The sequence below is a fragment of the Scardinius erythrophthalmus genome (assembly GCF_964197995.2).
Source record: "Scardinius erythrophthalmus genome assembly, chromosome: 20".
NCBI lineage: Eukaryota > Metazoa > Chordata > Actinopteri > Cypriniformes > Leuciscidae > Scardinius > Scardinius erythrophthalmus.
The window spans coordinates 16,437,323-16,463,744 of record NC_138240.1 but is presented as its reverse complement, the minus strand read 5'-3'; the positions used below and the strand labels follow the sequence as shown (position 1 = coordinate 16,463,744).

General features: G+C 37.6%; 1 protein-coding gene across 4 annotated transcripts; it reads right to left on the bottom strand.

Annotated features, from left to right (window-relative positions):
- Positions 1-1,490: 1,490 nt before the first annotated feature.
- On the bottom strand, positions 1,491-26,372 carry ptpn1 (protein tyrosine phosphatase non-receptor type 1). Of its 4 annotated transcripts, none has more exons than XM_081349813.1 (12): positions 26,272-26,372; positions 26,061-26,163; positions 25,519-25,609; positions 25,011-25,111; positions 18,446-18,544; positions 18,135-18,272; positions 17,629-17,838; positions 15,501-15,662; positions 13,329-13,501; positions 12,983-13,224; positions 2,164-2,237; positions 1,491-2,050 (listed from the first exon to the last, which is right to left on the bottom strand). In XM_081349813.1, exons 2-12 carry the CDS (start codon positions 26,115-26,117, stop codon positions 2,045-2,047), a joined length of 1,353 nt encoding a protein of 450 aa, XP_081205939.1. In that variant the 5' UTR covers positions 26,118-26,163; positions 26,272-26,372; the 3' UTR covers positions 1,491-2,044. The 4 variants fall into 4 exon arrangements, with proteins under 4 accessions (XP_081205939.1, XP_081205938.1, XP_081205941.1 ...); XM_081349812.1 differs by having other exon boundaries at positions 1,848-2,042; positions 26,272-26,323; XM_081349815.1 differs by lacking the exons at positions 1,491-2,050; positions 2,164-2,237 and adding an exon at positions 3,594-4,131 and having other exon boundaries at positions 26,272-26,342.
- Between the last annotated feature and the right edge of the window lie 50 nt (positions 26,373-26,422).

Here is a 26,422-nt window from a genome sequence, read left to right as displayed (position 1 = left end):
CTCCGGTCAATTTTAACATTGAGCTAATTTTTTGTACATTTGGAGTGCTGTCAGTACAGAGAACAACGACAAAAATCGGTGTTGCCTACACCGTGTTATCCTGTTTTTAAAATGTGCACCCTGCTGACTTCACTGGGGCAAGTTTTAAACCTGCTTTTAGCCTCTTAACATCCTTTATGTGTCATTACAAGTGCACAGGTCATGTGAGTGATTCCTTCGGGGTGAACGTGAGTTAATCTGACTGCAGTAGATGTGAAAGATATGAAAAAAAATTATGTTTATTCAACCAGCGCACATGTATTTTCTTCCTGTTTTCGGTCGAAGGCCATAGTAATCGATTGTCGAGTTCACGCGCATAGGTTTAGTACCTATGATCACGCGTGTGAACACGACAATCGATTACTATGGCCTTCGACCGAAAACAGGAAGAAAATACAGGTATGTGCGCTGGCTGAAATAACATCATTTTTATTCATATCTTTCACATCTACTGCAGTCAGATTCACCCGTGTTCACTCCGAAGGAATCACTCACATTACCTGTGCACTTGTAATGACACATAAAGGATGTTAAGAGGCTAAAAGCAAGTTTAAAACTTGCCCCATTGAAGTCAACAGGGTGCACATTTTAAAAAGAGGATAACACGGTGTAGGCAACACCGATTTTTGTCGTTGTTCTCTGTACTGACAGCACTCCAAATGTACAAAAAAATGAGCTCAATGTTAAAATTGAATTAAAATTTTCCTTTAAGCCTAGTAGACAAAATGCAAAACGCAACTTGCACTGGCATATCTAAAAATATGTTAATCCCATTGTTTTGTCTCAAGATGCACACCAGTAATGTTTTTTTCTAAGACACGTTTATAAAAGATACGTAAATGTCCTAATTAAACTAAGGACCCAATCCTAACTTAATCTATAGGAAAGCCCTGTCTGTGAAAGCAGGCCTTTGTTTTTGTCTATGCACTGAAAGTCAATAGGGTCCAAAATACCAGTGGATGAACTTTGGATAGAAATCCCATGGATCATTTTTGGATGAACTATCCCATTAAGGCTCTGGCCTGTTAAGCAAAAATGTCATGTACATGTTCGTGTATAGATGTTTGAAGATTATCTTGGAGATCTGTGTGAGTGATAAATATTAATCAATTACGAAGCGGAAAATCATGCCATTGTCGCATGCAAATGTGTGAGTGTGTGAAATATAAGAAACAGAAAATTAAACTAGATTTTCAGTTTTCTGAAGAAAATGTGAGCGGTGCTTACCAGCGCAAAACTTACCGCCAAGATTACAGGGTGCTGTGGGTGGTTGCCAAGGCATTGTATGTGGTGGCTAACATATTGAAAGTGGTTTTGGTGCATTATGGTTGCTAGGTGTTTTTTTTTATTAGTCAAAACAGCCCACCTGGTGTCTGTGTGTTGTCATTCTGATTTCTATTTTAAATGCTGTACTCTTGAACTTTCAATATTAATCACAGAATCCTGGGGGTGGGTGGGGGAGGTTATTTATCATGGGTTACACAAAAATATTAAGCAGCACCAACTGTTTTCAAAATTTAATAATAAGAAATGTCTCTTGAGCACCAACGATCACGTAACACTGAAGACGGGAGAAATTATGCTGAAAATTCAATTTTGCCATCACAGGAAATAATTACATTTCAAAGTATTATTAAAATAGAAACCAAATGTAAACTGTAATAATATTTCACAATATTACTTTTTTTTACTGTACCTTTGATCAAATTAGCATTGGTGAGTATAAGAGACTTCTTTAAAATAAAAATGTGATTTTTTAGAGGTATTTGCCTTGACAAGAAATAGTCCATAGAATAGAACATTATGATTTGAAATAGTTTGACAAGTTTTTGCTTGAGGCCTCAGACTATCTGTTGTCCCAGTAGCCCAAAACTACGCAGTGCTTTTTGAAGCGATCGGTTCCTTGCACTGATGATGTCACTGTATCTTCTTCACAAACGCGTATTTCCATCTGCCATCTCACCGTGTGCGAGGGGCTCCAACGTAAAGGTTGCATCTGCTCTCTTCACCTCTAAACAAGAGATAGACAATCAGTGCAGGCGGCTCAAAATAGGCCACAGTCTCAGAGGGTACTGATATTGGTTGCGTGTGCATGTACGTATGAATAACCTCTCTTAAACTCACGTGATGGAATCTTAACTGTCTCACAAACCGACCGTGGCACTCAACCCACATCACTATATTGGATCTCTTCCTTCCTGCAGAGATAATGTGAACAAGAAAACGCAAAAAACTAGAGTTAGAGTGCAGGAAAAGTCAGAACTTAACTGACGAAAGCTCTTGATAACACGAAGGTTGCTGTGTGCATTTAATGACCAATGCATCTCCTTCAAGCTGTTTTTATTAGCAAGTATCACTATTAGTATTGCTCATACTTAGGGATTTTAACAAACCACTAAGTCTAATAAACTGTGACATGTAACTTGTGTTATGGACATAAAACTGTGCAGCTTGTTGAAGTGAGGAATGCTATAACTTTTTGAACCAGACTTCACCTGGTAGATGATAAAAAAGCTGAAAAAAATCCCATCAATATACACTGAAGGAGGGATCTGAGCCATATTTAGAGAACAGAAAGTTTTTAAACACCACACACCATTTTCATCAGAAAATGTATAAAAATCATTTTTTATATTCTTTACATCAACAAATATGCTCAAAAGATATTTAGGACTAAATTTAAGATTTATGCTTTTGAGTTGCATTTAAATTCCCATTCATTTGGACTACACAGTTTTAACATCAACTAATAAACTTTATGTATAAATGTCAGTCATACATAAAGGAAACTGGTAAGAAAGATGTATGATTTCTGCACTCAAAAAATCATGGCAAACATTTGCATCAGTTTGGGTTTATTTAAATAATCATATTTTCAAAATGCATTTGTTAAAATTGCTTAGAATCAGCCTACATCTGTTTATTGTGAAATTTACATTATTCAGTTAAAAAGTATGACCATAATGCTATATGGCTAGCTGTGGAAAAAGCGATACAAAACAAACAAACTAAATTGATTTATGATAATGATATAAACCTCGTTATTGTGTATTTAAAACAAATTAAAGTACTATTAAAGAAATATGCAAATTTATTTGTTTATGTTGTGTAATTGTGTAATCCTAATGGATGGAAATTTAAATGCCATTCCATTACATAAATCTTAAATTTGAGTGTAGGCTACATATTTCTATTCACTTAAAAATATGTTGTTGATATCTTGGTCAGTAATGGGTGACTTCACAAACACTTGACTGGACTTTGGATAAAGACCACTGTGGTCACAATTGGTGACATATTGGCTTGTTAAGCTCTTAAATAATGAAGATCCCTCCCTCTTTACAATGTATGCATTTGAACTTTAAAAACCCAAAGAATGATTACACACATAGGGTCAGGCCTTGACCTTGGGTTCTCTCTCTCTCTCTCTCTCTCTCTCTCTGACCCCAGGTAGACTCTACCGCTTCCTGCAGTGCTAAGCAGTATTGTGTATTATGATGCAGAGTGTTATGAGGAACTGTAGCATTTTAAAATTGAGCACAAAACCCCTGATTACTGTGTTTAATCTTACTTTGTATGAAAGGAGGAAAGATAAATACAACAAAGCCCAGTCTAAGATCCCAGAAACACACTCTGCCCTACTGAACACTCCTGAAACTCCAGACACACCCTTTACAGCCAGACACATGACTCAGAAATTAGTTAGAAGAATATTCTTCAAAGCTGTCAGGGCTCTGTTGCGCACAAACCGCTTCGCTATATTGCATACACAGTAATACTTGATGCTATTATCACAGCATTTTTTTGAGTGTGTGAGTGCGAGGCATATTAGTTGATACCAAAAGACCAAAAGGAGTCAACTGAACAAAAAAAGTGAATTCAGCTCATTTCCGCTTGAACTCTTAATGTGGATCACAGATGCCCCTGATGCAATCTGGGAAAGATCCCTCAATTAATTACAAGGAGGAAACCACAAGATGATTTTGTGTTGGACCTTTGTGGGTTCTCGTCTCATGGTCTGTGCTGCACCTGCGTGGATAGCTGCTGAGTCACGTCTTCTCAAAAAAGTTTAGTCATGCTGTCAGTGTTATGCTGAAAAACAAAATGGAAAATGTAACAAACTGAAAACTGACACACATGAGTGGGGCGGCTATAAACAATGATCACACAAGACATAAGTGACCCAATAACCTTTTATGGGATTTTATGGCCAAAACACTAAAGATCAGGTTGCTTATGTGTAAACTGGGCCCGATCATGGTCCCATGAGGCCCCTAGGGATGTCTTTGTCCCACACTCCACATATAGGGCCCCTTAAAGGGTTAGTTCACCCAAAAATGAAAATTCTGTCAGTAATTACTCATCCTCATGTTGTTCCAACCCCGTAAGACTTTCGTTCATCTTCGGAACACAAATTAAGATATTTTTGATGAAATCTGAGTGCTGGATCACTCCTCCTGCAGGCTTATGGACACCTTAACTTGCTGGCCCAGAAAATGTATTAAAGACATCGTTAATATAGTCCAAGTGACTCCAGTGGCTCAATCTTAAGTTTATAAAGCGCCGAGAATACTTTTTGTGCGCAAAAATAACGACTTTATTCCACTTTTCATTTCCTTCTCTCTGGACCTCGAGTCTTTTTACATAGTGTTTAAGCGTAGCGCGTCTGTGTTGCACGTCACCACGTAGGCTAACTATTGGGCGACTCTGGTCATGTGTGATACGTGGTGACGTGAAACACCGACGCGCTGAAAGCGAGCGAAATTTTAATTTCTATTCCTGTAATCGATTCCTTTGTGCATTTTAATATGATTTTTAACCATTCAAGCGCAAGACCTGAGCACTATTCTCTGCGCTACACACATCCAAAGCGTGCTCACAAAAAAAGTAATTTTAATGTGATTTTAAACCCTTCAAGGCGCAATAAGTCTCATGCGCTGTTTTCACTTAAAGTGACAGCAGACTAATATTCCTGCCTCCGTCTCTATAATAACATTAATCAAACGCACGGAACGTTCTAGTCGGCCGTTGACTTTAGTCTTTGTGGTGTTTAAGCGTGACTTTTAAAACGCAACACATTTGGCTAATTCTTTGATATCAGTTTGGTGTGTCATGGCCTTTATCCTACACTATCAGAAAAAAATTTGCAGAAATATAATTTTTACCTTTTGTAACTTTGTACCTTGTCTACCCCTAAAAGGTGCAATTTAGTACCTTAAAGACAGTTACTTTTAAGGGTACTACCCCAGTGACAAGCTGTTTTTGCACTTTTTTTATCTGACATGGTAAGGTAAATAACAGGGACAATTTGGCTCAACAAACTGGAAAATTTGTGTTTTTGTTAAGCTAATATTTGAAAACTAAAATTCCCCCAGCAGTCAGCTTGTTCTGAATGTGCTGAGGGTCAAGGGCCCTAGTTGTCAGTTTTGTCTATTTATCTGTGGCCTTAGGTTTCTGAGGCCCTCACCCTATTCGCCCTGTTCATAATGCACCCTCTAAATTGTGCTTATTTTGAAATGCACTACTGGGTGATAAAACAAAAAAATTGATACTGATGCTGTTTTTCTGCAAGATGTCAGCAGGCCTGCCATTTGTAAATCAGAAGGTATTTGAGAACATGCTGTTTTGCACTTCATGTCGTGAGTATTAAAACATCCCCCTGTCAAACTCGCAAAGCGTCAATGTGACGACTGTGATGTAAAGGTGGTGAACGATAGGACACTTGTGGAAGATCTTAAATTTTAAGCAGGTCACAGCACTTTGTGTACGGTGAGGAAGGAAGCGCTAGTCGCAAAGAAGGGGAAGCACCGAGCTTAGCTGTTTACGTAAAACTCTGCAGTGGAGTGCATGCGCAGTTGCATACGCAGCGTACATAGCAACAGGAAATTACAGTGCACGCGCTTGTTTCCAAGGTAACCGACCTAAAAAAAAACAAGATGCGGTTGAGGGGTGCCCTCAAACAGACGAACAGTGTCCCAAAACACAATGGCCAGCAGCAGGTCTTTTTTCCATTTACCTAAGCATAAACAAGTGTAATAATAAAACGGGATATTTTAGCTGCTTTACTCCAGTCATCATGGCAAAAACTTTCAAGATCATTTTGTATACACTGACCTTACTTTGACATGAGGGTAATCTGAGGGTTACGCAGTTCATGCTGTAGGTCTCAGTGGGTTCCAACTCGAAAACCTAGTGAGCTTCCTTTCTGTCGACTGTCAGCATAGACTGCAGCATTATAGGCAGAGTTTAATGCCAGCATGCTGCAAAAATGATGGCAAGATACTTTATTGATCATTAAATTACATCATTTTTTCATCATTTTAAAATGATTATTTGTTCCAAAACAGTACTGTTTTTGAACAAAGTACCATTCTTTTACAGTGCTTTGCACATATGGTGTTCTAAAAAATGTTTAAAGTTCAAGTTCAAAGAAGTTTAACTTTTAAAAAACCTGTTTCTAGACATTGCATTTTTGTGTCTCTGCATATCACGTTGTTCATGAGCTACAGCTAGAAGAACAGATTTGACTGTTGTGCTTGCATCTTTTGCAGCTTTACAGGAACTCAAGCTAAAAGTTTGCGTTGAGTTTGACATTAACATTTTACTAAGCTAACGGCATAATGCTCTAATAAGCATAAAAATACATGGCACACCCATGTAATTTTATAGTATGCTTAAAATAAGCAGCCAATTCAAAAAGCATTATGGGAGATTCAATTTGCCATTGATTTCAAGAGTTTGATGCTACCATGATGCTAAGCTAACATATTGCCATTCTAATAAAATGTACACAGCACAAAATGTTTTTTGTCAAATTTGCACATAAGTTTTTACTTTTTAGTATTGAATGATTTTCAAGTAGGCCTATATTTATAAAAAACATTTCTCACTTTGTCCGCCATTTTGGATTTATATAATTAAAGGTCCCATTCCATGGATAATTTTATTATTTTATAATGTTTTCTAGGGTGCCCTTATAATGTTAGTATGTTTTTTAGATAATTTTTTTTTATAATTTAGAAATAAAAGGCATTTTTCCTAGCCTGATTTCATCACCTGATTTCAACGCTCTGTTTGAAGGGGCGTGTCTGCTGTGAGACTTCAATGTAAACGCCCTCTGCTGTGATTGGCTGACATGCTTGCATATGAAATATCTGGCATTACATGTGGAACTATCTGGAAAACTTTTACTATTACAGCTATTATACGTTTTTACTATTACAGCTATCGGGATTAACGAATCCTGAGAAGTTTTTTAAGTATTTAGATCTATTTCAGTCACATAAAAGGTTGCAGTGATGAGCATTGAGCAGATGACAGACTGTTGATCCCGTGAAAAAAGATCTTATCATTGCAACGCAGTTTTTTGCACTCACTAATGATTTCACCAATGCAAACATGAGGTATATAAATACAGTAAGAGCTTCGTTGTGCAGTGTAACAGCGTCATTGATTTCATAACGAGTTTTGGCAAGTGTCCAGATAAACTCGCGCTGTGTGATTGACAGCTTGGGCGATTGGAAAGGGATTGTTCCTTGATCGCTTCTGATCACTTGATACTACTTCCATAGTAAATCACTACTTACCGCTTGCTGGAATATAGTTGAAATTGTCCCCTTCGTCAGTATGAAACGCTGAGAGAAGCCTGCTTGATATTATCCCAGGTTAGAAAAACAGTCCGCGGTGAAATGGACAGAGCAAACTAACAACTTCGAATTAAACTTTTGCGGTATCCGATTATAGATAAACATCAACCACGTCTGTCATTCGCCATCAATACGCCGGTATTCCTGTGGGCGGAGGTTAGTCAAAACACGGTTTTAATGACGTCATTAAAGAAGGAAGTAGAGGGATGTAGTCCAATCCAGCCGTTTTTTGTAGGCTACTTCTTTTAAATAAAATATCTCGCTTGGCATTGAACTTTGAGCTTTATAATTTTACATATATTATTTATACTCTAACAACAACATTACACACTAACTAAAGTTTGAAACATGGGATCACGAAGAACGGGACCTTTAAGTTGCCAGCCTTTCAGAACACCCTTTGTGTTTTTAAAATGCTCACTAGGTTTGCGAACAATGCTAGTGCCTCGTAAATGTCATTAAAAAGCTGTTTTGTTTATTCGTTTTTTATTGTTGCTCCTTTTCAGATTTTTTTACTGTGTTAAACTTGTACCGACTAAAAATGTTTAAACATCTGAGGTTTGACATTGATCAAGATTGAGTAAGAACATGAGTCACTCAAGCACAGTTTTCTTTTTTTTCTTTCTGGAGTTTCCTAAATCTGTTTGCTCCCAGGAAATATTCCAAAAGGAACGGAAATGGGAGGAGACAGAACAAAGGGAGGTACGTACAGGAAAGAGAGACCAGGAGAAAACCAATATCATTCCTCATTCATGTTGCAATACACACTATGCGCTTGCCAAAACTCCCCCTATCCAATCCAAATGATTTTACTCTAAATATACAGACCAAGCAGAGTTTCATAGATCTTGTCTTTGTTGTCAGCACTCTTAAATGCTTGAAATAATAAGCAGCAGCTGTTTGATACCTGAACCTATAACTGACCCCGAGCCCCAGCTGGAGTTTCGTGTTCGCTGTCTTTTTAAGTGTTTCCGGTACTAAGCCCTGCCCACTTCAGTGTGTTTTTCCCAAGTAGTTGGATGATTGGATCAGCCTGTTCTGTCTTGCCTGTTTTACGTCAAAGTACCACGAGCTAGGGAGTGCCCTGAGTCATGCTCACACACACACTCATTCCTGAATAGTGTGAACCAACATACTTGTGAACCACAAACGCATACTTGAGAACACACTCACTTCTACTGTAAGTTTAACCTACAACAGAATGTGATTACACATATGAACACAGTCAGACAAGTTTACAAACACTTCACCAACTGGAACAATACCATTAGTTCCTATAATGACACTTGCATGTTCGAGTCATTCATGCTAAATGTTACAGTTTCCTGTTGGTTTACATCCAAACTCATTTGAATACAGTCCTGAGAATATGCTTTATTTGCAGCATTATTTTAATAGGAAACTATGTGCGTGTCAGTGTCAGATGAATCAGTATTATCACAGGATTCATAATGACATTTAATGTCAGCACTTCACGAGTGGGCATGGAAGAATACTGTTTTTAGCAATATGTGATGAAATAATCGATTTTAGAAAAAAACATCTATAGCCTGAAATCTACCGAATCTGAATTTCCTTTCAACAAGGCCAAAAACGGTTAATAAACTGCTCCCCGCAACCCAAAACATGATTCCAAACTTCTGAATCACCCTGAAAGACAGCGATGGAGAGATACAAACCTATACACACAATATAAAAATACTATAATGTCACAGGAAAAGGGATGAACTACTCGTCAGATGTAACATAACTGGCTATAGACCTTCTCAGACTAGTATAAACCAACACAAACTAGTATATAAAGGTAAAAACAAGTTGAGACAACCACAAATCAGTCGCCTCAGACCAGCAGCGTCAGAAGAACGTCATTAGCATCAATTGAAACCTACTCAAAAGTAGCACAGAATGGTTATGAAATGTCCTGTGTACTGTATGTACTGTAAGTAGGCCTACATATGAAAGCATCTTTATAAGACTTGTAAAAACATTCTAGAAATCCCTCTTGTAAAAACAGTCTAGAAATCCCTTTTGTTTTTCACAGAAACAGTCCATCTGGGATAATAAGACTTTGCAAATGTGCTCAAATTATCATTTATTTGAAGCTGTGAGGTATTGTTAGTAGGGCAAGGTAATGTTACAGGAAATGCAGGGTACCAGCTGTACTGTGCTGACACACACTTAAGCACGTACACAAGAGAAACATCACAGCTGAAGACTCCTGTCGTAAGTAAAGCCTCTCAACCACAAATGATGTGGTTTAGGAAAGCCTATGGATTTATATCTGAATTTTGCCACTGTGAACATGCTAACGTGAAGATGGGTTTAGTTAGAAAAGACGTACAAGTATCTGAAAAGTCACAGTTTACTGACTCTGAAATACGTGTCATTAGATTTGCAATGACACGAGTTCAGACAAGTTATTAAAAAAAGTTCTAGTTCGCTTATTGTGAAAGACCCAATCGAAGTAAGAGCCAAGAAGTGAGTTACTTATACTGAAGCGCCCTCCACTGGCCACATGGAGTTTTCTTTACGTGTGTATTGACGTCAGGGATGCAATCACCTGACCTAAGATATTCAGAGGGTCACGTCCGCCAATAACAATTGTGATTTTATATATATACGCTGAGAAATTTCACAGGGTCTGTCACAAAAAAAAAAAAAAGAAATCGGGTGCATTAAAGGGGTGCTATAGGGGTCTTTGGAAAGTTCAGTGGGAGTAAAAAAAAAAATTAAAAATGCAAATAACTTTGTAAAAATATACATTTCTTACATATATATATAATTTTAATATAATTTACATATTTTACAAATTATTTCTACATTTTCATTTCTCCTTCCTTACGTACAGTATAAATATAAAAATATGTACTACTGGTATATTTTTCTCCATAGAGACTATTAATGGAGGCAATTTGGATATTTTTATTATTACGATTTGGTAGGCTATGGCAGTTGGACAACTGAAAATTGTATCTGGGATTCTTAGCGTCAGATTGCACTGTATCACTGAGGAACCGGGTTCAATTTCTTTTAGTCTCAATCCATAATCCCGGTCCATAATTCAGACCTGCATACATTTACATTGAGTTTTAATTGTAGTATGAAATGTGATCTTAAACTAAATAATAGGATGATGAAACACTTAACATGTATTTTTGAGTCTGTAATCTATGATTTAGCTTAATATTAGAACTCACAGAGAACTCTTTCATTCAAAGTTTTCACTTCTCTCTTCTCTCACCGTCACATGAGGGAATAAGAACGAAATAGAAACAAAATAAAAAACAGAAGATCATCAGAGATGTACACATTTATTACCACAGCGTCTGCTCTGTATTCTCTCCGAAAAATAAAATTTCAACTGTCATTACATCCAACTGGAAAGCATACGCAAACAAAGCATATGCTTTTCTTACAAAAAAAAAAAAAAAACAGATAATAAACATTAAAAAGAACAACAGGATGCGGGGGGATTCTTAAGCCTCAAATACAAAGGCCAAAGATGTCTGATGTCTACCAGTCCAAAGATAACTGAAAGACGACAAACAATGACACAGACAAATATATTTCTCTATATACGTGTGTAAATAAAGCTATCAAGAAGAGAGACTTTACATTCTGTGGTCCAGCTACAGGACCAGATTCTGAACGAACATCAACAGCTTCAGAGTGTGAACCATTGTGAACCTCTACAAACAAGAAAAACCACCCAGTAACCCAAAAATGACCATTCTGGACTGGTCAAGCAGCAGTAAAAAAGTCATCACACAAAGCGAAGTCACAATTAAAAGCGTTTCAGGCCTCAATGCACCTAAAGGCTTCATTTGTTTTGAGGTTACTGCATTTGACTTGTTCACAAATTGTTCAAAAGTAACAGTTCTGCAGCGTGGTTTGATTTGAAGGAAATGTTTATGCCAGTCTGCCGTTAATCTCTCTTGATAATAATTACTATGACAATAATATGATAAATCAGTAAAACACAAAGTCACTGTCACTGATCGTTTCTCTCTTTGCATTCATTCGGTGCTGGTGTTTTGTTTGTTTTTTGGTTAGTCGGACCCCCTGTGCTCAGTGCACACCGTTCAAATCATGTGACAAAAGCCAGAAGCATCTGAACTTATCTGTATTGCAGCTGGGAAATTTTATTTATTTAAAAAAAAAAAAAAAAAAAATCAAAACCTGTCCCATGAATCACTTTTCTCTTATGGGAAACAGAAGCAAAAAACAATACTGCCACCTGCTGGTTGAGCTTTGCCACACTTTTGTTAAATGAATAATCAATTATCCAGGAATGAGCTTATCCTTAGATGAAAACACTGAGGGATTCGCACTAAATGCTGTTCCATCGTTAGTTAAATTGCTTGCTTTCCCTCGATTTCCAAAGTTAGCTTTAAGTTAAATTTACCCTCATTTGGGGGTAAAGACCCATCAAGTGCAAAACATCAGGTCTAGTAAGAAAGCTTGCCTGATTTGAAGTGATTTTAGAATTTTGATTAAATGAAAACTAAAATGTGCGTTCTTGTGAAATGGCCGCAGTTCCTTTTATTGCATTAGGCCTCTGGAGGACCAGCAGATCTGCAAGATTGGATCTGACTGAGGTTTGACATCAGCTCCAGCGTTTTAAATGGTCTGAACCTTTTGGAAATGGTATTGACAAAGAAAACAAATGAATGAGGACACAGAAGAAATGCCAGTGTCACCTTTGGCATACACACAAAAGCTGAGGATGGAAATAAAAAGGATGAAAAGAAGACTACTCGTGTCCTCCTCTATTAGGTACAGCAGATTTGTGTGTTCAGCAAGTATTATGAGCTCACCTCCTGTGCAGCTCCATCCGAGACCATCACTGATAGTCGTCAGACTTAAAATACAAAATGCCATATGATTGAGATACATACACACAAAAATTTCCCTTACTTACTGCAGCAATAACAGTCTTTTGGATTCTCTTTTACCTGTATATAACGTCTAGGTAGCAACACCTGAATTGTGAGGCCCTGAGGTTTTAAACGGACACACGTTTATTAGATTGTGTGCAAGAGTGTGTATAGAGGGAGACGACAGCAGTTTGGCAGAGAAAAGCCTCTGTAACACTTCCACAGAGACACTTGGAGAGAGTGAGATGGGCTCAGCTGAGAGAGACAGGTCCAGCTGAGAATGTGTGTGTGTGTGTGTGTGTGTGTGTGTGTCTCTCTTTTTATTTTCCCACCAATAGCCAGCAGATGGAGGGATAGAGAAAGAGACGGAACGAATGACAGGGCATCAGTGGAAATAGGTGCGGTAACAGACATAAGCACCTGCAGCCAGGACTGTGCACATACACACACTGGCCATCAGGGGGCTCCACGCTCCACTGGCGGGAGCAGGAACAGCCTCTGCGGTGGGAGTCTTGGGCGGAGACCGCGCAGGTTTGGGAGGGGCTTCTCTTGGAACGATTGGGTCGTCGGGTTTTTCGCTTGACAACGGCGTCGCTCCAACCTCACCAGCTGCGACCATCCGTCTGCGTAGGTCCGGCCCGTCAGTGAATGTCTGGGGTGCCCTGAAAAACAGCGACAAAAAGTGTTTGAATGTGATTGCTGGGTGTGGATGGCCTCTACCAGAGAGAATATATTGGGAGTAGATAAAAGATATTGACAGGCTGACCTGTTTGCACAGATTTCTGCACTGTTTTCTATGATCTCGGTGAAGAAGTGTGTGGGGTCAGAGTTCACCAGGTCGTCTTTGCCGTTAGGAGGAACTACTGGGGGCCGTGGCCTGGGAGGAGGAGTGAATTCAGGGGGGAGATCCTCCTCATTTGATAACTCCTTCCAAGACACCTACTCGCACATGGATACAAACACTTCACTGATCAATACAGCCCACCAGAAATGGGTGGTATGAACAAAATATTACATATCATGGTAAAAATATTTTTATGACAGTATAAAGGTAGGCCTAATCTTTTTCAGTTATATGATTTAAAAATGACAGGGATGATTAAATTAAATGGTAAAAAATAAATCATTCAAATTAATAAATAAAAATGGTGCACTAACATTCAAAGTTAGGGGTCAATAAGCTTTTTTTATCCAACAAGGATGCATTAAAGGTTTAGTTCACTCAAACATGAAAATTCTGTTATTTATTCACCCTCACCTCATTCCAAAACCCATAAGGCTTTCGTTCATCTTCATAACAAAAATTAAGATATTTTTAATAAAATCTGAGAGATTTCTGTCCCTCCATTTAAAGTCACACGCTTCGAAAGTTATATAATGTAAAATAATTCCATATGAATCGAGCTGTTTAGTCCTAGTCTTCTGAAGAGACACTTTATGTGATGAACAGATTGAATTTAGGCTTTTATTCACATATAAACATTGATCAGCAACAGAAACTCAACTGTCCTTTCTTGATGCGTGAGAACAAACCTCATTTGGTTCTTATGAAAGCTAAAATGTGTTGGCGTGACATGCAAGAATGAACCTCATTAGTTCTCATACATCAATCTAGCTTGCTTGAGCTTCTGTGACCAAATTTGGTTGCTGATCAGGGTTTATTTGCGAATAAAAGCCTAAATTAAATAAAGTGATCATATCTCTTTTGAAGTCTGATTTAACCACTCGATTCATGGATATTTTCAAAAAAATCTTAATTTGTGTTTCAAAGATAAACAAAAGCCTTAAATGATGTAAATGATGACAATAGGCCTATGTCACACTTCCTGCTTCCGGAACGCGGAGTAGGGATTCAGAACTTCCGGTCAATTTATATTATCAGCCATAATGTCTAAACCATCCGAGGTAGACTGACCACAAGCTATGAGGTTGTGAAACGAAGGTTTTTGCTCCTGTAGAAGCTATAAGTTCGTATGAAATTAACCTTGTTTTAAGAAAAACATGTTTTATCCGCAATCTAATGAAAAAAAACTACACTACCCACAATCCTAAGCGTAGCAGCAACGTCTGCTGATTGGTCGAAGTCGCTGTTACCATAGAAACATTTACCTTACTGGCGAATGGCCCGCCGCTGTTATTGTAGTGTACCGGGTTGCTCTGCGTCAGGACGTATACAGCCATAACTCAGCTTTCACGCTTTTCCACTTGAGAGTTTTCATTTACCATCCGAACCACATCGTCATATGTGACTTCAGGCAGGTTGCGGAGAGATTTGGTCCAGCGGTATCTATCGGACTCCGCCATTGTAAAGAGCTAACCGGAAGAGCCGTATCCCTACTAAAAGACGTACTTCCGGTCTTGAATCTTTTCGTGACATAGGCTTATTTTCATTGTTAGGTGATCTAATCCTTTAAATTGATTAAAAGTGACAGTGAACACATTTAAAACAATACAACCCTGACATTTTCTATATTCAAAGAATCCTGATGGAAAAAAATATATAAAACAGAGCAACTGTTTTCAACGGATAATAATAATAAATGTTTCTTGAGCAGCAAATCCACATATTAGAATGATTTTTGAAGGATCATGTGACACTGAAGACTGGAGTAATGATGCTGAAAATTCAGCTTTGCCATCACAGGAATAAATTACATTTTTAAATATATTCAAATAGATTATAACAAATAGAGAAATTATTTTAAATGGTAATATTATTTGACAGTATTATTGTTTTTATAGTAATTTTACCAAATAAAGGTATCCTTGGAAAGCATAAAAGTGACATTTAAAAATGATCTTACAACCCAAAACTTCTGAATGTTAGTGCATCTATCAGCTCTACACCCTCAGCAAAGAGTCCAGAAATGAAACATTTCAGAACACCAAATTTAAACGTTTCAAATATGTTGGTTTCTTTAACATCCCATGGCATTACCTGTACAGACGTGTCTCCCATGATGTACTTGGCACCCTCTATGACAGCGAGGTAAGAGAAACGCAGCTGATCAGCTGTCTGGATCAGACCCATGCGGTATCGTCGCATTTCCAGCAATACCTCCTGGATGCGTACTGATGATGGATCTTCCCTCTGAGACATCTGAGAACACAATAGCAGTTGTTTAGAGGATGTGTGTGTGTGTGTGTGGGGGGGGGGGTCTACTGAGCTTTAAAAAAAAGCAACAAATGAAGTGTGCATGAGAAATTCAGACATCCAGTGTGTACAAGGGAAGTCCAAAGTACTGATACTGCTGTTAATTATCGGAAAAAATGTCAAGCACTGTTTACTTCATTTGCATCTCAGCACTATTTGTTTTTCACTTGAAGTAACGTTTTTTTTTATTACTGGTTGTTAACTGAATACTTGAAGGTTGCATTTCAGTTTATTAATATGTACTGTATATAATATTTATAAATTAATTACACTACTTTTCAAATATTTGGGGTCAGTTAGATAATGTCCTCAATATTCAAGATAAGGGACAAAAATACCTCTATGTCTTTCATATTTATATCATTTAATGTAATTAATATAATTTTCTCCAAATATCAGCATATTTATAAATGTGAGATTGATTATATACAGTAGATCAATACACAAGAAGTTAATATTAAAAATGTCACAGGACAGATTTCTGTCACTGCTGCAGTCCTAAACCTGCCAAGGTACCAACTCAATAACACACAGGAAAATATTGTTTAATTACCGTTATCGATCAAATCCCAGAAAATATTGAGATATAATCTGTCACTATCGCACACCCCTTACTTGAATAGACTTGAACTTATTCCTGGTCCCCGATGCACGGGGAAATGGTGACACCGGAATAAAAATATTCATGATTCTGAAGCTGAAAATCCAGAATTATGTTAGACACATATGCTTGCACTATGTCACTGAGTACATGCAAATAATGTAGGCCCTTTTTTAAAGGTAAAATCAGATATTAGGCAATATCATGATTCATGACCAACAAAATTTTACCACATTACATTAAATGTTATATATAGTAGTTCAATGTAGTACTGTCACTGAAACATGTAAACGTTAATATTTTTCCACACACGGTTCACTCGCGCTTTCAATGCCAGCGCTTTCAATATTGGATCTCTTACAGACAAGCCATGTGCACAAAGACTCTCCTGGTGCTCGCTATGTCCCGCATCTCCTACTATTAATGCACTTACATAAGAATTAAACATATAAAATGCTTTAAATAATCATACTACTAAAACTAAATGTGATATGGTGATTTAAACTATGTTTGTGCTTTCACTTTGAAGAGAGCTGCTCCAACTGTAAATCTGTTCATCGTATAAAGCCATCGTGTCTCTTCAGAAAACTCGGGTTTGGATTAGACCGCTTAATTTATTATTTTTATGATACCTTTATGATCTTTTTGGATCTTTTAAGTTTTAGGGGAATGGACTTAAAATGGAGGGAAATCTCTCAGGATTCATTTCTTCATTTATGTTTGGAAGATGAACGAAAATCTTAGAGGTCTAAAAACGACATAAGGGTGATTATATGATGACAGAATTTACATTTTTGGATGAATTATACTTTTTTTTTTAAACAATAAGCTGAGTGTTGGATAAAACTAACTCTATATCACAAATCATTTACTTTACATCACCGATAGATATCACATTTTTATGTCGCGACACCCCTTGTAACAATTAATCTTTAATGTCAGTTTTGATCAATATAATGCTTTCTTGCTGAATAAAAGTATTGTACTGGACCCAAAATATTAAATGATAGTGTATTATTAGTGCTATTTATGTTTTTGTTTTATTGAGTGCCAAGGTACCATTAATCATGAAATTTCACTTGGATAACATCATCTGTCAAATGCACAAATGTCAATGTCATGACTCAATAGAATTTTTGAATAATATAAACTAATATGCTATTGTCAAATGCTCAAAGGTCAATGTCATGACTCAATAGAATTTTTGAGTAATATAAACTAATATGCTAGAGTATACTCCTTTTTTAAAAAGTTAAATATTAATAAAAAGCAATTTTGTCCGGCAGATATGGCATCACACAGTTCTCTCACCAGTAGAAGGCAGGTGTCTACGAGGCAGAACGTTCCAGAACGGCCAATGCCAGCGCTGCAGTGAACCACGACAGGGCCGTGATCTGGACTCAGACAGCCCGACTCGCGCACTTTCAACAGGAAGTTGAGAAAAGACGCAGGCGACTCTGGCACGCCGAAATCTGGCCATGTGGTGTAGTGGAAATGAAGAATCTCCCGTGTTTCCTGTGTCTTTAAACACATATGACACAACATTAATCATGGTGAGTGTGTGTTTGTCTGAATTGAGCCTCTAGCATCTGTAATATCCTGAGAGCGTCGAGTCAAGTCAAGTCAACATGCCGTCCAGCTATAAAGAACGTGGCATTTAAGATTTTTTGTCGGGAAACAAGAATTTGGCCAAATGGAAGAAAAATGACTGAGGAAGCACTGCATAAAATCTCAGTTGAAAATAGCAGAATGATAAGTGAAAGAGATTGACAGGTGAACAAAAGCATGACTGGATGAGATGAAATGAAGTGTCTCACCAACAGATTTTCCAGCTCCAACTCTCGTACTGTGTAGTACGATTTTACATCCTCTGAGATCAGAGTAAGCCTGAAGTTTGTGTCCTCAAAATCAGCCTCCCTCTCTTCTCGCTGAGGCCAGTACTGAGCACACTTTACCTGCAAAATGCACACACTTCTTTACTATAACCTTACAACACAAGCCTCACATACACAACTCATGTACACATTCCATAAGCATGCTAGAAGTGTTTCAGGCAGGTATCCAAAGCGAGTGAATATCAATGTTACAGGTATGGTACAAAGATACAGGTACGGTGTGTTTCTCTCACCGAGCCTTTCTCTATAACGCGATTCAGCATCACGACCCCTCGGCAGCGCTGCTCCCACACCATCTCCCAGAAGTGACCACAGGTGTTTGGTAACGGACCCTAAACACAAACACAACTTTTAAAACAAGCACAACCAGTGTACTTTATTAATAATACATTTTAAAAACATGCATACCATGAATTGTCCTGCAACAGAGTTTATAAGACTAAGCAGCAGCATTACCATTCAAATGTTTGGGGTCAGTAAGATTTTTTTTATGTTATATATATAATATATATTATATATATATAAAATGTAATGTATTCCTGTGAAGACACAGCGGAATTTTCAGCATTATTACTCCAGTCTTCAGTGTCAAATGATCCTTTACAAATCATTCTAATATGCTGATTTGGTGCTCAAGAATCATTTCTTATTATCATCAATGTTAAAAACATTTGTGCGGATTAATATTTTTGTGGAAACCGTGATACAGTTTTCTCTTTATTCAAAGTTATTCTTTGAATAAAAAGTTTGAAAGAATAGCATTTTTTTGGAATTAAAAAAAAAGTAACACTATTTGTCTTTACTGTCACTTTTGATCAATGTAATGCATCATAGCTAAAAAAAATCAATAAAAAATCAATTTAGTTTTAAAAAAAACTTACTGACCCTAAAGTTTTTAATGTAAAAAAAAACTTCAAGCTTGACATGTTTGGTGAACATGTCTGTACAGTAGTTAAAAAATTATGTAAATAAGTAATTTACAGTAGAGACTTTTCATTTTGCTTACAGTGAAAACTCATTCACACATGACCTTAAGTTTCAGTAAACCACACATTTGAGAAGTCATTTTTACATGACATTTCGGGTGAGAATGTGTGCTTGTTTTGTGTGTTTGTGGTTGTAGCTGGCAATGCTCAGACTGAACAAGGCTTGCAGGTTGAGACGAGTCTGCTGCCGTCTCAAGAGTATCAGCGGGCTAATTCATCTGTATAATAAAGAAACATGTCACGCTGACTCAACTCAAGATTTCACAACATTTCCCAGTGTTCTTTCCAGATACGGGAAAATCTATCTGGTAGATGCCAGGAGTGTCAAAATGGAATATCGCTGTAGCATATCAGTGTGTGACGTTAGCTGGGGTGTTCACACGTAATCGCAAATGTCAAAACCAGGATTGGGGGGAAGGGGAGTGTCTGAACAGGGAGTTCCCCCATTACTTGCTAACCTATCTTGCTAACCTTATAACCTATTGCTAACCTAGTGTAGCTTTTCAGAATAAGTCACTGTTTCCTAACCTTCTTATCTTATGTATCACTTGTATCCCATCCAAATTCATTGACAACAAAACAGAAGTGTTACTTTTACTCATATTATACTGTATCATTTAGCACTATTATACACTACACTATTATACACTACAATGCTTCATCTTTAAACTGAAAATCAGTTTTAAAAAACATGAAATCTATTATTTTATAACTCATTTAGTTTGATTTTATTTGATTGGCTGAGAGACCTGGTGCAACAAATATAAAGATAATTTCATTTTGTTTTGTTGCTCACTTTAAAGCTACAATGTCATTTTTTTGCCGCTAGGGGTCGCTAACCTTTTATAATAACAAAGGCGTAGGTTGATGATGCATAAGCGGAATTATGGAACTTGCCGTCATGCCGATAGATCTAATAATGTTTATGGATGAGTGAATACATTGGTGTTTTTAATATGACTGTGGTATGAAGCAGGGCGCGATTGCTAATGAGAGACAGATATTAGCGCCACACGCGAGTCCCGCGGATATAAAGGAATAAGGACATTTCATTGTACCGAACTACCCACAAGTGCTGAATTACTACTCACACAGGTCAGTTAATTTGACGAATTAAACTTATGAGGTAACGCAGCGCTGTTTCACTTGGTCTAATGTTACACTACCATTCTAAACAGCATTTGAGTGTGTTGAAAGTTATAATGTTATTCTGTGTGTTAGTTTGTTGGATATATGAGACTAGCAGTAAGCTAGATCAACATTAGAATAACACTGATCACACTCTAACATTTCATCATGTTGAGCTATATAACACTGATTTGTTGTATGTAGGGATGGTATGAAAATTTTATATCACGATTATAGTGACCAAAATTATCGCGATTATCAATATTATCATGGTTTTGTTAAAACGAGATCAAAGTGTTCAAAAAGAGTTGATGCTCACACTGAAGACATTTCAACAAGTTTTATATTTGAAAATCAACAAACAACAAAAAAAAACAAGCAGCTCTATGCACTTTTTAAAGCATTTCCTTCCTTATAATGACGGTCGTCAATAGCAACGCATTATAACACCGCGCACATCCATTGTAACGGCCACCTAGTGTTAAGTAGTGTTCATGACATGAATGTGGATGTGCCTTTAAGATAACTTCTTCTATGGCGTACGTTATTGTGTGCGTGCTGTTTTTACGTGAGCGCGCACACACAGTAAGAGTGAGTGAGATTGATCACGCAAAGAGGAAGATGACTGCTCTACTGCTGACCATTGTTTTTTTATAATGTGTTTACTTCCACTTTGATTAGTAGCGTGTTTTAGAGTGTTTTGTTTTCCCTTTTAACATTCGCTCTTCGACATGTATGTGAATAGAGTGTGCTTCACTGTGAGAAAACATCTATAAAAGTCTCGTAGAACTAACTTTACCAGTTCATTTGCACTGTCTTGTAACTTATTCTTCATCTAGGGCAGACTTTCATTCAAATACAACTTGCCGTCTTGCGTCTCCGTTTTTAATTGTATTGAAAATTAAAAAATTATTTATTGTTTACAGAGTTTGATAATATTGTTGTGATCATCTTGTCTGAACGATTGTTTTGTACGCTGTACATAATGGATTTATAAACAGGTAAGATTTAAAACATTAATCTCAATTCAATGTCCCCGTAATTATGTAGTAAAAAAAAAATCGGTGTAATAAGTGTATAATGAATATAAATTATTATCCCTTAAATGTCACTCTTAATAGTCTAGTTTAAACTTGTTCGTTCGTCTTTGGCTCAAAGCCACTTGCTGCGAACTTTTCTTTGCGGAAGCTTCACGTTTATTTCAAGTGAGTGATATAAAATAGTTCAACTTAAAACAACATTTTATGCCCAATTATTTCCCACACGTAGTTTTGGTATTGAGGTCAAAGTTAACTTGCCTTGCGTTCGCTATAAAACAGTGGGTGATGGTCACACAAGACGACTCAGCAGATCTGAAGTTTCCCCCTATTATTGCAGCGACTTTTTCTTGTGCATGTTCTGCTGACAGGGTGACCATCCTCGATTAAGTTTCCCTCAGGACTTTTGTTAAAGCCAAAATATGACCACACCTCAGAATTGGTTCTTTTTAAAGGCTGAAAAATCTCCCGAGCACGGTCCATGCCTTCCGCAATTCCTTCTTGAATAAAAAAAAAATAACAACATTGCGCGCTGCGCCTGCGTCAGACGGTTGCTTGCTGAACAGGATCTAAAAATCGCGATAATGAATGTTTTAATGATAAATAAATTTTAAACGATATTACTAACCGTTAGTACATTTTATCGTGGTTTATAGTGAAACCGGTAATCGTCCCATCCCTAGTTGTATGTACATTTGCTCAGCTGTCTAATAAAGTACATGCAAGAGCGGCATCTCTGTCAAGTCGAAGTTAGTCGCAGACGTGAAGCTCTCGGCGTCGCGAAAACGCCACGCCAATATTGACCCTCGTTTTAGTTCTCCTTTTGTCCCAAAGTCTGCTTGCCACGGTTCATAATGTTTGAATGAAACAACAACAGCGTGAGCGTGCTGCTAGACGTAACACAGTTTCTTACTTACTTCTTACTTAGTGTGAATTTCTTACTTTCATTTGGCAGACGCTTTTAACCAAAGCGACTTACATTGCATTTCAAACTACACATTTACATTGTTATCAGTTCTTGCTTTCCCTGGGAATCGAACCCACGACCTTGGCGTTGCAAGCGCCAACGCTCTACTGTTTGAGCTGCAGGAAGTAGACAGTTGTCCAAGTCTGTCGCCATGGTTACTATGGCAGTACAAGCGGAAACCAGGGATAACGTGGATATTACGTCATTGAAAGGCGACAATGCCTGGCGAAATGACCAGGGACGAGCCATTATTTAAAATTGGAATTTCTCTGAAATTAAAAATCTTTGGGAACTTTTGGGCTATTGTAAGTACACAACTGCAGAAAATATATCACACTGTGCAAGTGATTTTTGGATATTTTATTACAAAAATCTTACATATTGTACCTTTAATAGGTGGCCAACCTTTTGTTTTGTTAAAGTTTTGTCAAGGGCGCTGTGAATTTTAGTGATGGCCCGACGTGAAACGAATAGCGTTCACTATTGCAAAAGTCTATCAATGCAATAAACATTTTATGTAAGCAACAGGCTTCGAGAGGCTAGTGCTGTATCATGAATAAGTCACAGCTGTGAACACCACGTATGTTTATGTTGCTAAGAGTGGTTGTTAGAGGTGTTGTCTAGTGAATGTGAAGCGATCAGAATCAAGGAATGGAACTAACCGTTGTATAATTTGAATGAATGAATGCTGTTAATGTGTCTGTTAAGACCAACATAAACATTTGCATCAATGTGACAGATTTTTAAAGGAAAGATGTTCTTAGGGATGCTACTGTAACTAGGGCTGGGCGTTATCATAAGTTATCATATCGAGTTTGCCACAAAATTTACATGGATAACGATGATAAACTCTTGTACATTTTTACTCTATATGGATTAATCTAACAGCCAGCTACAAAGCAGAAATAAACACGACAACAGCCAGACAGTGTATGTCGCTAATAAGTGATTTCTGTGTGTTTCTGTGTGAATGAACAGCGTGGTTTCGTCTAATACACAAACTCAAACACACGCTCAGTGTTTTCAGCGTCTGCAATCTCAATATATGAGGACATGAACACATGAACTCCAGAGGAGCTTTGAGAGTCACTTCACAAGCTGTCTTCACCGATCAACGATTGATTAATTGTCTATAATCTAAGCAACGTCATCAGAGAGCGTAGTTTTGAGGTGTGTTGGGCTCATGAGCAAAACAAGTGCAGCAGACACACCATGAAAAATACAGTAGCACACCGTAGTTACATATTATAAGTGCATTAATGTCTACAAGCCATGTAATGGATTTGGTAGGCAGCAGGCTTAGCCGTTTATTTAGAAACATAATAAATCAAGGGTCCAAAAAAAACCTCCAAATAAGTTATTTTACTGAACTTAAGAACTATTTACTTGTGTAAACGCCACAATAAAAGTACATAGCCTAGTATAAACAGTAATAACATCCTGCTGGATGAGTGATGATCTTCCAGTGCTGTTTTAGCTGTGCGATCCTATTCTATGGCGCTTTATAAATTAAGACCTGTCAATTTGAGCTATCAAACCAATCCAAGCATGCTCCAGCTATGAAACAGTGTCCGATTGGTCTCTACACATCGTCCCTATCCACTATACCCACCCCACCCATCCACCCACGATCCATTGGTTGAACACTCAAATGACTTCATCATGATTGCGACACAATCGGATCCTGGAAGTCCTATAGCTTTAGCCAAGCAGCATGTCATGTCACTCTGTGATCTATACATTGTCCAATATTTTTTTTGGGCTCATTCGAGACCACCTGCTCAAAATAAATATATGTGATCTACTATGATTTACTAAGGCTTCGCAAGGTTACAAACAAAAACTTGGTCCAAAAGCATTATGTGTAATCGTACTACACTTATATATGACACAAGTCTATCTGTTACGTACACTGATATTACAGATCACATTTTCATGTAAAGCAGGTTTTTTTTTCACGCAATGAAAATGGAGCAAATATGTCAGCAAATTTAAAAGCACTTGTTAAGTGATGGTCATATTCCCTATACTCACTGACTGTAAAGCCAAACTTCTAAGCTTTAAAAATGACACCGATTTAATATTGGCTAATCAAGTGGTTAAGTAAAGTGACAACTTAGCAACGACCCTTGCTTCGGATTTAAGAGGTAAGGTTAATGATTAATTAATTAATTGATTGTTAATTTAAACAACAATCGATTATTATAACGTATGTATATTGACATTAATCTCTTTTTTACTTCCTTGTGAAGAAAACTGACCAAGATTTGCACTTTTCTAAAAGTGCCAGCTAAAATAAGAGTGATTTAACATTTTCATTCAGTTCCCCTGGCATTTTTTAAGCACTGTAACACAAATCCCATGCGAAAACCACATTTCTACACTGAACACTTTTGTTGTTGTGAACAAGCATTAATAATCCACAATTTAAAATCTTAAAAAGTAACAAATAATGAAGTTAATGAACCATAAAATGTTCAATTGTGTGAATTTTCCACAGGATATATGTCCCTATTACTGTTAATAAACTCTTCAGTGCCTTTACACCATCTGTATCATCCTCATGTCATGTGTGTGTGTGTGTGTGTGTGTGTGTGTGTGTCAGATGTCATGCAGGTGCAAATACAGCATCATATTCCTCAGCAGATGCAAATCTGGGGTGTAAGTGTCAGTATGTCACCTGAGTTAGTATGTAGTTTCTCTGAGCTTCATCCACTGAGATCAGACTGGCATTGATGTAGTCATTATTGCCGATCTGTAGATGAATACGGCTGTGGTCAACTGTGAAAAGAGAGCGAGATTAAGCTGTGGGGCACATCACCCATGATGCTTTGCAAATTCAGCGGTGGAACGATTCTTTTTCAGGTCCTGTTCTCAGTTCCCCACAAGAGAGAAAAACATCTTCCTGATGAAAACACTCAATTGAAACGGATAAAACACACAGGCATTTATTTAATGTGGTGTTTTGCGAGCTGAGGACCTTTTCAGGTTGTTGTGGAAAAAGAAAAAGACTCAGAGAAAGAGGAAACCACAACAGTGTCGCTCTTTGTGACGGAAGAGTTAAAAAAAGGGAGAGAAAAAAAAGACATGACATCTTCAGTGTGAAATGACTTTAACAGCTCGCTGATAACAGGCCCCTTCCGTTAGGTGTCACTCACTGTGTCGAACAGGGGAAGCGGCACACTTACATGGGCTGACGTCTCTGTAGCGATTACGACTTCTGTTTTCTGGAAGTTTGGCGATCTTGCATGGTAGGTCACTGGACTGCTGCCTAATCTCCTACAGTAAAACAGAAGTCTATGAGATGAAAATGCTTCAATCTGTTAGTGAAACAAATATGTGGCAAATGATTTGCTGGGAGAAACTATATGGCACACAGTTATGAGGGACCACCAGCATCCAGTTTAGGATTCCATTCATTCATTACTGTTATTACGAAACTGCAATTGAGTCAGAGAAGTAGATAAAGGTGGCAATCCAACTAATAACAGACTTCCTCTCATAACAGACGACCTCATTCCCACCATATCTATTTTAAACTCCGTTTATAAATGACAAATTCAGGTCATCTCTTTAACTTGTCAAATCGTTTTTTTCTGAGTTAAGCAGCGCGATCTGAGCTGTCAAAAAATAAACATCAAATCGAATAAACAAAACAAACTTGTTTTGGGTTGTTATGGATATTTATATCATCATAATCAAGTATGAAGCACCAGAATCAGTTCTTTACCTGGTAAACGGCGTTCCAGTTCCCGAGCTCATCGATTTCCCGAAACTCGGCTTCCATCGCCGCGTGTGTTCCGCGACGCTCGATAGATAGCTCCCGGACAATACTATTAATTATAAAGTTGATATCGAATCACATAAAATGAAATTAATTTTAAAGTCTGCTTTAATTTTCTAACAGAACGGTTCTAATGGTACTGTTGTGTCGCCCTTACCGGAAACACGCTGCTCGCTCCTCCCGCAGCACGGCTCTCTGCTCTGCGTCGTGAAAACGCCCCTCTTTCCTCACAATAACCAATGAAAGACTGCGAGTGTTTTCAGTGTTCCGCGAACTCAGGGTAAAGGCCAATCAGCGCAAAGTAGTGG